Source organism: Hylobates moloch, unplaced genomic scaffold, assembly GCF_009828535.3.
Source record: "Hylobates moloch isolate HMO894 unplaced genomic scaffold, HMol_V3 SCAFFOLD_3, whole genome shotgun sequence".
Taxonomy (NCBI): domain Eukaryota; kingdom Metazoa; phylum Chordata; class Mammalia; order Primates; family Hylobatidae; genus Hylobates; species Hylobates moloch.
Window position 1 is genome coordinate 137884613 of NW_026652278.1, and position 16396 is coordinate 137901008.

General features: G+C 36.2%; 1 protein-coding gene across 8 annotated transcripts in view; it reads right to left on the reverse strand.

Moving 5' to 3' along the window:
* TTC29 (tetratricopeptide repeat domain 29) overlaps positions 1 to 16396 on the reverse strand; it is a 284139-nt gene that overhangs the window by 147608 nt on the left and 120135 nt on the right. For all 8 annotated transcript variants that reach the window (XR_009212917.1, XM_032148009.2, XM_032148004.2 and 5 more), the window contains one exon: positions 7001 to 7092. Coding sequence is in view for 7 of the 8 variants with exons in the window: in XM_032148009.2 (XP_032003900.1) it covers positions 7001 to 7092 (92 nt within the window). In the remaining variant the exon portion in view is untranslated. The remainder of the gene's footprint in view (positions 1 to 7000; positions 7093 to 16396) is intronic.

A 16396-nucleotide genomic window follows, 5' to 3' on the forward strand; every position in this document is an offset into this window, starting at 1 on the left:
TTGATCCTTCATCCATGTCTGTGCCCACATCCCTTGGCTGGAGGGAGGGGGCTCCCCTTCCCTGTGTGGCTCTCAGGTGGGCCACCACACCACACTGCTCTTGCCTCTCTCCGTGGGTCCTGCCTGCCTTCTAGTCAATTTTGATGACAGAATCTGGATACCTTGGTGGCTGGTGAAGGATTCACACACTTATTATGGTTTATTTTGATGGGAACCCCAGCTTCTAGTAGGCCATCTTGGCCCCACCCCCATGGTAGCATTTCTATATGCCCCAGAAGGTATTTTCAAAGAAGTTTACTTTAAACAAGTATTGGTAGGATTAGGGTTATCTCCTTGCATAACCTCCCAAGGTTTGGAAAACATTCATTTTCACAGGTAAACAGTGATATATTTTAAAAAATAAGTTAGATTACTTTAAACTCAAAATGAGTTATGGTGGAATTTAGAAAGATGTAGGTTTGAATCTCAGCTCAGCCTCTTAGATTAATAACTTTGATCATACTAAAGTTATGAAACTGAAGAAAACTTTTGTTTCCTCATTTCAAAAATGGCCACAAGTTGCCGTGGGATTAAAAACTGTGTAAATGTATAGCTTGGCATGTAGTAGGGATTCAATAAATGGCACTAGTGTTATTATTATCTCTCAGTGAAATAAACAACTACCATGTTCACAGCTCTCTACTTGACATTGTCTACCACAGGCCAAGAGGCAAATTCAATTTAGCTAAGCAATCCTTCTTGAAAACATTCATCATGTGATGAGTTAAACACTCTGATTTTAATGTATGCTCTGCAAATCAGTCACATAAAGTCCTGGTGTCTATTTTTTAAGGGGCAAAATCAAAAAGCTAACATTTTTTGTTTACTTGAGTATCAGGTACTATCAAATACATTTTTTTTCCTCTTACTGGTAAAAGAGTCTTCTACATATTAGAAATAGGATGAAATTTTATGTTACCGCAGCTTTGAATACTACTTTTTATAATTCTGTCCTCATACAGCATTTTCATACTAAAATTATGATCGATCTTCCACATATAGGCATAGGTCAATTCTCCAGAAAAATCATGAATTATTGGAGGAAATTTTCAAATGCAGGTATAGAGTAAAATATAATGAGAGGTTCACCGATTATTTTAATTTAAATATTTGTTTTGTGAAACTAAAAGTTATTGAGAGAGCTTGAGTATAAAATATTAATAAAGAAAATACATTATTTAGAATTTTGAGCGAAATTGTGGATTTCTAGGGCTAAAAATGTTCTATCAAATTGTTAATTTTTCACACTCTTTCCTAGGCTATACTATTCAAGAAAAAATTGATGGGGGAAAAATGATGACTTCTCTGAATATCACTTCAAAACCTTAGGGAAAATTATTATTATTAATTATTTAGCTAAGATGGACTAACTGAAGCTTATTTATGTTCATTTTTCTAAAAACCAATATATTTTTGAAGAAAGTACATTTTGAATTAGATTTGGCCTGCTGAGGATTGTTAAATCAAGATATATACAAACAAAGAAACAAGCAAAAAAACTAAGTTTAGAGTATGAGAAACACAAAATAGTATAAATAAAACTATTGCTGGGTAATTCATGTCATTTTTCCCAAAGGAGCAACAGATCTCCAAAACATACAAAATTATCTGGAACTTGCTCTAACAAATAATGCTAGGGAAAAAAGTCTTATTATTGTAAGTCATTTGCTTTACTCAATGAATGTACAGGTCTACAGCCGCAAAGTCGTTAATGCAACATCTGAAATATTAATATTATGTGCTGGTTAAAGGTTTTCCCAATTTAAAAGTTAGCAACAGATTTAGAAGCCATTCTTTTTATGGAAGGGAAAACATCAAATATTTTCTTACAGAAAGGCTACAGCTTATTTGTATAAGTTAAAGGACAAGGTTAAAATGTTAGATAAATATTAATTCCAGTTTTCTATATGCAGTGCACAGGTGCAACTTGAACAGCATATTATATGGTATAATCATTAAATTCATTCAACCAGACCTTAGAGAGTTAAAAACATATATTCGGAGGAACAGGACTCCTCGGTCCAAAGAATGAGAATGAAACAGTGCAGAATATTTGTGTATCAAGGTGATTCCAGTTTCCAAATGGGAAAACAGGACCGTTAACACCCACGTCCCTTGACAACTGTCCAATTATGTATATCACACTTGGCCTACTGTTTGCAGTAGAAGTAATCAATAAAGGATGTGGTTGAGTGAACATAGATTTTGGTTGAACCAATGCATGAAAACTTAATCATTTACTCAGAGAGAAGAAATCAAATAGAGCAGAGATGAAACAGCCACTAAGGGGTTTGTTGATTGTGCCACCAAGTTTGTGGGCCACAGATGAAAGTAATAAGGCAAATGGGATCAGTGACAGGAGAAAATGCAAAAAGCTGTTCTTAATTTCATGAATTAATAGATATGTTTTGATGTATTTTTTTGGTCATTTTTAGGAAATTTCACATCAAAGCCTGGATGTTCCATTTTAAAGAATATATGAAAATTACTAGGGCGTGTCATTTCTCTCAAGCAAGAAAAAATTAATTTTCAGCTATAACAGAAAGGTAATTTTCACCCTTGAAACTTTGTACTGATTGATTTAAAGATATCCATTGTGGAAAGTTTTCTAGGAAATAATTTAACTCGAGTTTGCAAGAAAATTTACAATTGGTTTGGAATAAACCCAGAGATGGGTTAGTTGTGACCAATATGTATTAAACGTATTTTTGTGAATTTTTTTCTCTGTATTCTTTTAAATAATCTGAGTATTTTGGAAAGTTGTGGCATTTCTGTAAATGAACTACTTCAGTAAATGAGGCAAAAAAAGAAATGCCATAAGGAAAATACAGGGATTTTCCCTCTCTGTATTTACTCAAACTGTCTGTATAATAATAATACTTACTTGTAATCTCTCAACTCACTTTCTCTTTGTTTTATGGACCATAATTCTAGCTTTTATTGTAGTTTCACAAAGCAATTGTTAGTATTTTAGAACATCAACTCTTTTCTTCACTATTATTTCAAGTAGGGAAAGAATGACATTATAAATGCTTATTTTCTGCTATGCTGCTTAAAGTCTTATGCAATTAATATTATTCAGATCAATGGCAAAAATAACAAAACTTGTTCACTTACTAACACCTTCCCCAATAACTCTAACACCAAAGCTGTATCTATTAATAACATCACCAGACAGGCAACTCTGTATTACCAAATCCTCAGTCTTGAGGGATTGTGGTGTGTTTTTCAATTGAGGGCTTAGTATAAATTCTTATAACCATTTTAGAAGCTTCCAGCCTTAGATCTTATTCACCGTTCATGCACGCTTAGCTGATGGCCTTAGACACATACTTATCCTAGACATGGCTATCCTCTTCCATTTCCTTTAAAGATATAAAATATGTTTATAGAGATAGGGCTACCATTAGTGAAACTTGTGCAATTGCACAGGTTAGGAAAAAGAGATTTAGAGGTGATGCTAAGCTTCATATGCAACTTGATTTATTTCTCAGCTACCACCACCATAATTTCCTCTATTTGGGCTGTAGTCTGTTTCTTGCATGTTGCTACTAACCTGAGAAGGACAATTTAGGGCTATGAAAGGGCTGGTACATGTGTGTGTTTGTGTTTATGTGTGTGGGTATGTGCATGTGTGTATGTGTGCACATGCATGTTTACTGAAGGATATCAAGCCTTTCAAGCAAAATGTTCTAAAAATGATCACAGAATTTACATCAACGCATTTATACTATGAGTGGACTTGATTTAATAATGCCTTGCGCTATTCAGGATGCTGTTGTCTGTCTTGCAGAATTTTAGGTTTGGAAACATCTGCCTGTTAGTAGATCACCCTTTTGAATTATTTTGCACAGATGTTGAAATAATATGTGGAGGCTTGCACTCCCCTGAGTGCTCCTCTATAACCAACAACAATGCTGCAAAATCACAGATTCGGATTGGAAAGCTGGTTGTAGCCTTGGGACACTTTTTCACTATGACCTCAGAATAAGCATCCCCTGCACGGTCTTGTGCATTGTGGCATTGTATAACATTATAAAATTAAGAATCCATGTCTACCATGAAATCACTGGTAGCTTTATTTTACTTTAGTAGATGGGAATTCTTTTTTTAATTAATTTAAAAAAATAGAGATAGGTTCTCACTATGTGGCCCAGGCTGATCTCAAATTCCTGCGCTCAGGTGATCCTCCCACTTTGGCCTCCCAAAGTGCTGGGGTTACAAGTGTGAGCCATTGTGCCTGGCCAGGAATTCTTATAAAAAGAATTAGTTTACTTGGCATAAAAGTAAAATGGGGATAAATCTTCTTACTCCTTTAAATGTTTGCCCTAAGGCACATTGGCAGGCTGCTGAGAGTGTTGGAACAGAACGGTCCCCAGTCCTACCCAAAACAAATTCAACTTCATGATATATCAAATATAGCTGTATCCTGTCCCACTCCCAAGCTCCAAATAATACTTAAATAGGCAAATTAAAACATCAGATTACCTGGTAGTGCCAAAATTCACCAGATAATTGTTCAACTCTTCACTTAGCCTTGACTGAATCGACCAGGAATTCAAATCCTGGGAAGGAGGCTAAAATATTCCAGAAAAGAAGTAAGGCTAAGAGGTGAGAATTATTTGAAGACAGGCTCATGTCTCCGGAAGTTTCAAAAATAATTATAAAGACCATCAGTAACCAAAGGGACATTTCAATATTTGTCCAGTGACATTGTAAGTGCTTAGTAGATGTTTATAAATAAATTTTCCCCTTGAAGTTTTATCTCTTTATTAATTAATTAATTTATTTTTACGATGAGGTCTTGCTATGTTGCCCAGGTTGGAATCAAACTCCTGGGCTCCAGGGATCTTTCCGTCTCAGCCTCCCAAGTAACTGGGATCACAGGCACCCACAACCACACCCAGCTTATCTCTCTAGTTATGCTGGAACACAACGGAAATGTCATTTTGTAAAAATTATTTTATAGGCCGGGCGCGGTGTATCAAGCCTGTAATCCCAGCACTTTGGGAGGCTGAGGCGGGCGGATCATGAGGTCAGGAGATCGCGACCTTCCTGGCTAACACGGTGAAACCCCGTCTCTACTAAAAAATACAAAAAATTAGCCGGGCATGATGGTGGGCACCTGTAGTCCCAGCTACTCAGGAGGCTGAGGCAGGAGGATGGTGTGAACCCCAGAGGCGGAGCTTGCAGTGAGCCGAGATCGTGCCACTGCACTGCAGCCTGGGCAACAGAGCGAGACTCCAACTCGGAAAAAAAAAAAAAAATTATTTTATAAACATGTTAGGGGACACATTTATATGCTACTACAAAACAAAGCAAAGAATCCAATCCTTTTCTGCTGATTTTTGGGCAGTGATAACAGCAAAGTCAAGTAATTTCATAATCAAAATGTACAACCAACAGAGTTGGTTAGTTCCAAATAGACATAAATCGAATTCTTATCAGTCTCTTCTTTGTATTCAACCATCTGCATCTGCTGGGTTGTTGTTTGGAAGTAAAAGTTTTTAAAAATGGCTGAGTTGGTCTTCCATGGACTAGTTACCAATCTTTATTTAGAAGGATCATAACACTCACAGGCTGCTTGCCTTATCCATGACTGGCTCTGTCTTTCTTGGGTAAACACCCATACTCTCCTTCTTTTCCTTTTTTTTTGAGACAGAGTTTCATTCTTGATGCCCTGGCTGGAGTGCAATCTCAGCTCACTGCAACCGCCACCTCCCAGGTTCAAGTGATTCTCCTGCCTCAGCCTCCTGAGTAGCTGGGATTACAGGAGCCCTCCTCCATGGCCAACTAATTTTGTGTGTGTGTGTGTGTATGGTATTTTTAGTAGAGAGGGAGTTTCACCATGTTGGCCAGGCTGGTCTCAAACTCCTGACCTCAGGTGATCTGCTCACCTCGGCCTTCCAAAGTGCTGGGATTATAGGCGTGAGCCACCGGGCCTGGCCTCTCCTTCTAAATATGTCTGTGTTCCTAAACCATTTATCCAGTGATGACTGTATTTTATTTATTTTGTAGGATATCTTTAATTTCATTGGTACTGATATTTTAAACTATGATTATCATATTAGTAATGGTACTTATATAATGATTCCAATTTTACCCACTAGGTACTTTTTAATGTTTCAAATGCCTTTCAAATAACAATTTTACTTTTAAAACACCTCCTTGTATGTGTTTACAACTGAAATACAAATGGGAAGAAATTAGAACTTAACACAATCTATATTACTACAGTTACTGCAACCAACATTACTATTATTAAAAAGCTATATCTTGGATATAAGATAACATAGTAAAAACCAAGGCCTTAACTGGTAACTTTTCTTCTTGTTACTATTTCTTAAGTCATAATGCTACTCTATAACAATCAAATGGAGTAAACAATGATTGCAAGACAATGACTGAAGGGTGAATGATATATCTTCCATGGAAAAACAGGTATCAGAAGTTGTTCATATATCTAAAATTCTCTGTTTTAAATGAAATATTGGGAATATTGGTTTTAACCCCAATTGTTTATCCAGATGTGCTCAAAGGAGAGATGTCTTAATGGAAAAGCATGACTGAAGCATAAATGGAAACTTTCCTCAAAGAAGAGATCTGGAAAGGTTATGGTGAGCCACAGCCACTGACGCGTACTACATATTTCTGTGCTCTCTGCTTTCTTAACTTGTGAGATGTGACCCGATATTTTTCTCTTTTATTCAAGGTCATCACTAAATTTACAGAAAACCAAAAAGAAAATAATACGAAGGAGGCACAGACAAAGAAGAGTTTAGATGCGTATTTTAAAATACCAAACTGGTTTAAAATAACTTACGATGAAAGGGTCACTTAAGAAGGGCACTGCTTAAAATTTAAGCAGGCAGTAATGGAAAGCGACAGACCTCAAACAATTTAAGCCTTTCACAGTTGAGTGAATTCACAGTGACAGCAAGACCAGGATGTGCTAACTTACCTCTGCAGGACCTTGGCTATGGCTTCATAGCCTCTCCCCAGACTGAGATCATCATCCAGGTCTGTGGAGATTTTACAGTAAGTGTCAAGGACCTATCAGGAAGAGAAATACATATTGAATGTATAGCACAGCCAGATACGCTGATGTTTCATTTCATAACAGAAAAAATTAAAATCAATAGTTGTTTTTAATGTCTCTATAAAAAATTTTGTTGATTAAAAATTCATGTTGGTTTGGTTCATTTTTATCTACAGTATAACTTGTTTTGTGGCAATCTCTTTAAGCCATGACAGTGAGGCCTTACTTTTGGAAAAAATAATTCTTTTCTTGCATAATTGCCCAAATCTTCCAATTTATATAACTTAGGTGTGAATAAATAATTGAATGGTTTTTACATTATTTTAAAATACGGGACTATTATCTAAGGTAATATAAGGCAGATCATAATATTCTACTATGATAGCTTAAATATCACTTTTCTTTCCATAAATAGCTATTTGAAAAGCATGAATTTAGGTGCCAGGCAATTTCTAAATCTATCATTTTATTAGATGCATAGCTCACAGTTTGTGCATGTATACAGTTTACACTAAAAATATTTCTTACAAATGTATTTCATTACCAACAATCTCTTCAATAATCAAAAGATTACAGCTGCCACAGCCAAACATGTGATCTTAATTTAATTTAATACTGACATCATCTGTATGGTACAATTTTCCCTTTTCCTTTTTTCCCTCTTTCAATGGCCAGAAGGAGAAAAATACATAAAACAGAATCCCCATTCTTCCTTTTTCCTTCATTATTACTTGACCCAACCTATTACACACATGAGGACACAGGAAATCTCCAAAGACCTCTATGGAAATCCTTTTTGCACATTTTCTAAGAAAGAATTAGCAAAAGTCATTTGACGGCATTTGGAAGACAGAGTCAGTGTGAGGGATGACATAAAAACACCTTGTCTGCTACTGCCTGAATCAGGCAGCCTAGAAGGTTTAAGTCTGAGAGGCAGGGCTGATATTTTATTTGCTTTCTTAGTGTCAATATTTGGGAAATAATTTCAATGAGGCTATTGCGACACTTCATAAAATTTGAGTTTCATGTGATTTGCAAGTGATTTCTTGACATAATGCTGTTGTTAAAACTTATGGCTATATACTGACCCAGGGTTTTAATTCCTGCTAAAACCACAAAGTTCAAAACTTTGGGGTTTTTTTGTACTTTAGAAACGTATTTATTCTTAATTAATAAATAATAACATATCTATCACCTCACCAAATTAACACTTGTTAATGTGGTGAGAATGTTAAAAATGTATTCTTTAGCAATTTTGAAATATACATTATTATTATCTTTGATTTTCATTTTTAAGTCTCTTTTTTTATTATTATACTTTACCTAATGTTAAATGACGAGTTAATGGGTGCAGCACACCAACATTTTTAAGTCTCTTAATGACCCTTGTGTAAACCTGAGAATATTCTTTTCACCATCTTACATAACAAGTAGCATTTAGATCTAATCTGATATGAATTGACATAGGCCTTTCTGAGTTAAAGGGCAGTACCTCTGAATTTTGTGAATTTATAAGAGATCTTTTGGAACCCTAATATCAAAATATTTAGGAAAAGATTTTCTGGTGTCTTTTTAAGGTCCATATAGTTTATATGACATTCTAGAAGTTTAAAGTAAAGATTGAATATAATTATATTTTCTGCCAAAATAGTTCATTTGTTTTTTTTCTGCAAATACTGTTATTGTGTCTCAGGCACTATGTTAGACCGTAGGATCTTAAGTAGATGAGAATATGCCTGTAACCCTCAAGGCATTTACAGTTCAGTGCTCCAGACTTTGGACTGATACAACTGTGTGAATTAAAAATGACTGAAGACAGGTTTCTCCAGGGCTAAAGCTGTGCTTATACTGCACCACTCTCTCATGACCCTGATCTCCATGGGCTCTGAAGCACATGGCAACAATCAGAGGTGCCCAATTTTATCTGTGAGGTGTGACTCTTCAACCCATGGATAGACGGGTAGGTTCCCAAGAAATTTTGGGTAGATACTTCAGTGTTGATGGCTCCTATCCCACACCACTGTGCCATAATTCCTGGGAGCAGAGGGGCAAAAAACAGCTTTGGCCTTGCACTTGATTCCATAATAGCTTCCCAATGGAGACCGATGTGGCCTGCTGAAATGAACACTAACCTTAGAATAAGAACACTTGGATTCATGTCCTAGCCTTCCATACCCAACACATTTGGGCCAGGAAATCTCTTTAAGTTGAATTCCCTCATAGTAAAAAAGAAAATCTACCTCTGAGAATGGTTGTGATGCTGTGAGATAATATAAAGTGCTATGTAGATATTAGGACAAGAATTCTTTGGGAACCTGTTAATTAGCCACCAGTGAACAGCTCCTGGTAGGAGTATCCCTCCTCAAAGTAAAGACAACTGATCTTTTTGTGGTTTGAGAGAGTGTGAGTATTTCCTTAAACAATTTACAGAAAAACAGGAAATATATAGGCAGTAGGACGAGTACAGTTCATTACTGACCAAGTAGGGAAAATGTCTATCACATGAAATCCACATGAGGGTCTTGCAAAGGAGCTGCTCTAAATCAAAGACACACCCTCTGATCCTCTGGAACATGAGCTGCAGTGGGAGAGAGGAGTGCATACAGGTGAAATCACGAAGAGATTACTAGACAAAGCCCAGTGCATTGGTGAATTGTGTAGTTCAAACTAAAGAGAGTAGGAGGGTCTTCATTAAAATAAAAAAGCATTAAAATAAGTGGAAAAATAACATGATACTATAAATTCTGTAGAAGATACAGATGTTTTAATTTACAAGAAAAACTAGATCCTATTAAAAAGTGGGCAAAGGAGGCGAACAGACACTTGAAAAGATGACACGCATGTTGCCAACAAGCATATGGAAAAAAGCTCAATATCAGTGATCATTAGAGAAATGCAAATCAGAACCACAATGAGATACCATCTCTTATGAGTTGGGATGGCTATTATCAAAGTCAAAAAACAACATATGCTGGCAAAGATTGTGGAGAAAAGAGAATGCTTACACACTGTTGGTGGGAATGTAAATTAGTTCAACCATAGTGGAAAAGTGTGGCGATTCCTCAAAGGGCCAGAAACAGAACTACCATTCAACCCAGCAATCCCATTACTAGGTATATACCCAGAGGAATATAAATTATTCTACCATAAAGACACATGCATGAAAAGGTTCATTGCAGCACTATTCACAATAGCCAAGACATGGAATCAACCTAAATGCACATCAATGCTCACTGGATAAAGAAGATGTGGTACATATACACCATAGAATACTATGCAGCCATAAGAAAGAATGAGATCATGTCCCTTGCAGCAACATGGATGCAGCTTGAAGCCATTATCCTTAGTAAACTAGCACAGAAACAGGAAACCAAATACTGCATGTTCTCACTTATAAGTGGGAGCTAAATGATGAGAACTCATGGATACAAAGAAGGGAACAACAGACACTGGGGACCTGCTTGAGAATGGAGGGTGGGAGGAGGAATAAGACCAGAAAAGAGAACTGTTGGGTACTAGACTTAGTACCCGGGTGATGAAATAATCTGTAAAATAAAGCCCTGTGACACAAGTCTACCTATATAACAATCCTGCACATGTACTGCTGAACTTAAAAGTTTTTTAAAAAGATACAGATGTTTTGTACTGATTTATAGTAGGCAACTTTATCTGCTTAAAGCAGGTAAGGTATAATCTACAAATTAATAAATATTGATCAACTTGAATCACTAGACAAAGAGTAGAACCACTTTTACAAAGAATACTTCAAGTATTATAAGAAAACACAGTGTGGCAATCTGAGGGGTGCACTGCACTTGACTGACTATCCCTGTGGCAGATAATATGTTGGAAACAGAGCCAGGATCAGGATGGTTAAAATCTAGCATTGCAAATCAGAGATAGGCAAACATAAAGGATCTCCAGGTACAAATATTTTGATGAATTGAAAATATATATAATATATAAAATATAAGTGAATTTGTCTATCTTTAAAGTTCACAGGAACTAACTTAACTTTTGGCAAAAGACAGAGGAGAACATTAATTTAGCATGCTACTATGTAAGTTTCAATGGACACCAAACTACATGATACCAAAGTTACCAAAGTTGGCAAAGTCAGTTCATACACCTAATAAGAACTGAGTGCTACATGGCCACTCTATCCAATTGCTCCAATAATTTCAGTGAGTAATGAAGATGAAGCTTTGAAAACAATTTCTGTGACTTCAAAGAAAACAGACTATCTTCTTACCAAAATGAAATAGATGTACTTGGTAAAAACATTTTCAAATAAAATCCAAAGTTCTTAAAATAAAATAATTGCATTGCTCACCTAAAAACAAAACCAGTAGAATACTCACCAGAAAAAAATGAGAGTGTACAAGAGAACAATGCTGGGGATATGCTACAGATTATTTGAAGAAGTGTTGTTGTAAAATGAAATTTAAGGATTATTAATTTATTTTTACTGCAAGAGCCTAAGGGAATATCGGATTTAAGTCAAAGATTGTCAACCGTCAAAAAAAATTAGAATATCTATCTGTCTTAGAGAAAGTAGAAAAATATCCTTGCCTTCTCAGAAGATAGGAATTTAAAATTTATAAGAATAAATTTTGTGCCTGAGCTTTGGCCCCTTTAAGGAGACACATACGAAGACATCACTAGGTCTAATAATTTCAAGAACCCAGTTGTCTTTTTCCCTTTCTATGCTTAGGGCTACCAGTTAGGAGGGTACCTTGGACAGACAAAAATGAACTACAGTTGACTCTTGAACAATACAGGTTTGAACTGCATGAGTCTACTTAATGCGAATTTTTTTCAACCAAATGTAGATCGAAAATACAGTATTTGAAGGATTGGGAACCTGCCTGTAGGAACAACTGTATTTGGTATTCATCCTCCTTCCTGACTTCCTCTGTTTTCCTATTTCTCACCCCACTGCAATTCCTCTCTTATATACTTTTATTTTAGAAACCATTAAAACATAAAATTCTACCAATCTTGGCTATTATGTTCGTTTTAACAACTGAAACTTTAAACCACTATGAGAACTATCACTTCAGGCCTACCATTTCCAAATTAGATGGAACTGTCCCCTGACCCCTCTGTCCAGCCAGCCATTATAAGAAAACACTGTTCCAGTTAATTTGTTTTAAAAAAGTTTAAAGACCACTGTAGAGTCACACAGAGTTGTAGGAAATAATACAGAGTGATCCCATATACCCTTTGCTCCGTTTTATCCCAGTGATGACTTTTTTCATAATGATAGTATAATATCACAATCAGGGAAATGACATTGATATATACCCACTGGCCTTATGAGTACTATGTGCTAACCAAATGAGTGCTAGTACTTGATAGTGCAGTAGAGAAATTATAGATAATAATTATATATTTCAAAATAGCTAGGAAATTGTAGTTAATAATCATTTATTGTATATCTAAAAATAGCTAAAAGATTTGTAATCTTCCCAACACAAAGAAAAGATAAATGTTTGAGGTGATGTAGATCTCAATTACCTTGATTTGAGTATTATATATTTTATACAGGAATCCAAATGTCACAGGTAACCCCCAAATATGTACAGCTATTATATACCAATAAAAATGTTTAAATTTCACTGGCCTTATTCAGATTTCACTGGTTTCACATGAACTCGTGTGTGTGTGTGTGTGTGTGTGTGTGTGTGTGTGTGTGTGTGTGTAAGTTTTATGCTATTTTATCACATGAATATATTCATGTAGCCACCACTGCAATCAAGATGCAGAAAAATTCCATCATACAAGGATGCCTCATGATATTCTTTCCTAGTTCATTTTTTGTTTGCTCCTTAAAAAAGAAAAAAGAAAATGATAAAGGAAAATCTTTTTTTTCTCTTTTCCTTGGGTAAAAGTTCTTCCTTGGGAAAAATTCTGCAATAATTTGGCATCTCTTTTCTACCCCTTTGGTGCACCTCCTTTAACTTGAGCACTTGTATTTCCCTGGCAATTTCCTCAGCTAAGTGACAGGAAAAAAGGAGTTGACTAAATTAATTCATACTTATACTTAGGTGTGAATGACTCAAACATCATTAACTCTGGCAGAGGAAGTTGCAGTTTTAAAAAGAAAATGTTTGTTAGCCCCACATCATTTCTTCTAAACTACATTTTATGCAGTTTAATAAAGTGCAGTAAGATAATTCAGACAGTGTGCAGCAGGAAAATATGGGGGCAAAGGTTATAAAATAAAAAGCCAGCTTCCCTGTCTTCAACTCTAACCCTTGATATGATCTCTTAATCTTTTAAGTGGGTACTGGTTTTTATTTTTTATTTTTTTATTTTTAATTTTTTTTGGTCTACTGTGCATTTGTGTTTTCTAGAAGCTCCACAGCTTTTTCACAATGTCCCTTATCACATAAGTGTGGAAGAGACGACAAAAGGAAGAGGGAAATGTGCAGCAGCAGATGTGATCCTGGTAAAGTGAACTGCAGCTATTTCCATTCCACCTTGTTATCACTTTCTTCATAATGCCCAACCTTCAGAACCAATGTATTATGCAAAGAACTCTTCCAGTATATTCCATTAGATGTGGCTGCTAGATATAAAATTATATTTCTGCTCTTAAAGACATTACTATGTAAGGAAATAAGACTTACAGACGTTGAAATTATATAGTGCCGTAAGTCTGTATAAAGGGCTAAAAATTTAGTCCAAAAACATTAATCCATTACACAAATACTGAGTGTCTTTTACGGGCAAAGCCTTGTTCTGGGTGCTAGGGATACAGCAGCCAATAATATAAAATCCCTGGCCCATTGCAGCCTACATCGTATTTGGGCAACGGGAAGACAATTTGTAATGAAATAAATAGATAAATGAATTTCAGATAGTTGTAAGAACTACAAAGGAATACAACCAGGAGAAGCTTCATATAAGAACTCTATAATAACTCTATCTTCATGTAAGAACTCTATCTGTATTTTAAAGGAATAATAGAATTGGGGAAGCTGGAGCAAGTCTGGAAATGAGAATAAATGATACAATGAGAAAGAAGAGAAAGCTTTGCTAGGATACATAGATGCAGCAATGTTCAATAAAAAGTGTGCTTTAAAAAGCATTCACAGAATGTTTGTCTAGTAGTGTGGACTAAGTTATTGCACTTTCAACGGATATATTAAGGAACAAACTTTCAAACGGCAATTTATCTTTTTGATTTCAAAGAAAGTATTTAATTGTTGTTGAGAAGGTAAGGCAGGTCATTCATTTTCATCCCTTTATTCTACGTGCACATAACAGTAGTCTTTTGCAGGACTTTAAAAAAATTCATAGTTTTTGTCTTTCTACTTGTGAGCACCTCAACATGTTTGGTGAAATTTGCCGCATTCAAGATGGTGCAGGTGGCTGCCTCGTTTTCTGTTATTCCAAGTTTTCAAGATTTTATTCAGCATTGTTCCTGTGCCTAGGGAAAAGAGAGGAAGTATTTTTCTTTCTCCCTCTGGCACAGCACTGTGCATGCACAGCTCAAACTACTATGACCAGATCACACAGGTCAGTGACATGAGATTTAAATGGGCCTCTGGTCTGTGGCTGGTGACCTTAACTACCACTATTTCTGTGTGAAGAAAACAAACAAGCAAAAAAATACCATAGAGGCCATCATATGAAACAAGTTCTAGAATGTAGCCTATTTGAGATGGGAGTTTTGCAATTTTGCAAAAACTCCAATGAACACGAATCTTTTTTTTTTTTACTTATTTTTTTTTCCTCTGTACCTATTCCTTTCTCTGCTTGCCACCCTTCCCATTGTTCTTTCTTCCTGAGTTAACTCAATATTTGAAGCAGTAAGGACTCCTACTCTGAAGACATAGACCAGGCCTTGGAGGAGCCTTGTGAGGTAATGAAATCTTCCTCCGGGTGTTCAAATTTTCTCCAAACATCATAGGCTTTTGAGCCTGGCAGGTGTTCTACTGAGCTGGCTGACAGGTGCCAGATGACTTATCTCTCTGGGCCCGTTTCCTCAGGTGCAAAATGGAAATGAATAAAGCCTACCTTGAATGGGTGTTACAAGGTTCCAATAAGATTGGGTATGTAGAAGTACTGTCTGAGGATTTGAACAAAACAACTGCCTAATTTGCCTTAGTGCTTATCTAACCTAGTTGTTCTCAAATGGGGGTTATTTTGCCCTTGCCAGATGGCATTTGGCAATGTCTGCAGATGTTTTAGGTTGCTATAATTATTGGGGGTGTGCTACTAGCATCTAGTGAGTCAAGGGCAAGGATGCTGCTAAACATCCTACAATGCACACCATAGCCTTCCCCATAGCAAATAATTATGCAGCTCAAAATGTGCATAGTGTCACTGTTGAGAAATCCTCAGCTGGCCTTTGCTTGAACAATTTTCATGATAGAAAATTATTTCCTAGTGAGGCTAGCCATTCAATCACTGGAGAGTTACCTGAGGAAAACAATGGTTCAGCTCAGGCAAAATCTTTAACTCTCACCTGCTAGCCAAGGTTGTGCTTTGTGAGACAGCAAAATAAGCCCATTCCTCTTCTCGTGACAGTCCTCCCAATATTGAAAGGTGGCTGTTTTCCCTCCCCAAACCCCACAGACTTATAGAGTCATGCAGGACACTCTGAAATAAATGAGAATGAAACCCCTACAGGTTAGCCATATTTGGATGCTTTGTTTCCAGTTTTGTCTACAAGTCTAAGAGAACCAGAAGAGTTTAAATAAACCCACCTAGATCAAAAATTGTCTATAAAACCATAAAGAGCATCAAACAGATTTCTCTGTTAACAAGAAGTTACAAGTCCTTTGCCCAGGGTACATTTTTTATGCGTTTCTTCCTTCCCCACCATAAAAAGTCAGCATAGCTAATATTGTGTTATACATCCCCTACACAAAATCCAAATTGTGTCATTTTATAACTAAAGTTTAGCACTATTCTCCATACAGTGCATTACTTTGAGGAAAAAAAGGTAAAGATACAGATTTATACTTATGCAATGAGAAATACAGAAATAAAAAATCAAGTTTGCCATCTCGAGCTTGAAATCATTGTCAAATCTTATTGGAAATACATTTATTCTGATTTCTGGCAATCTAACCTCCTTTAGCCATTTCACAGTTGGTGAGCAGAGAGGATGTTTCTGCCTCATTTACAGTGTCTGAACATGATTCAGACAATCAACTGCAACATTAGTCAAAGGAATCAGTGGCTAATGATTTCTGACAAGCACTGCAGTAACAGGCTGAGGACCAGACTGGGCAGCCATAGCATTCAGGGATGTTTTAGAGAAGCCAGCAAATAGGCACTGGTGGAAGATAATACACATGA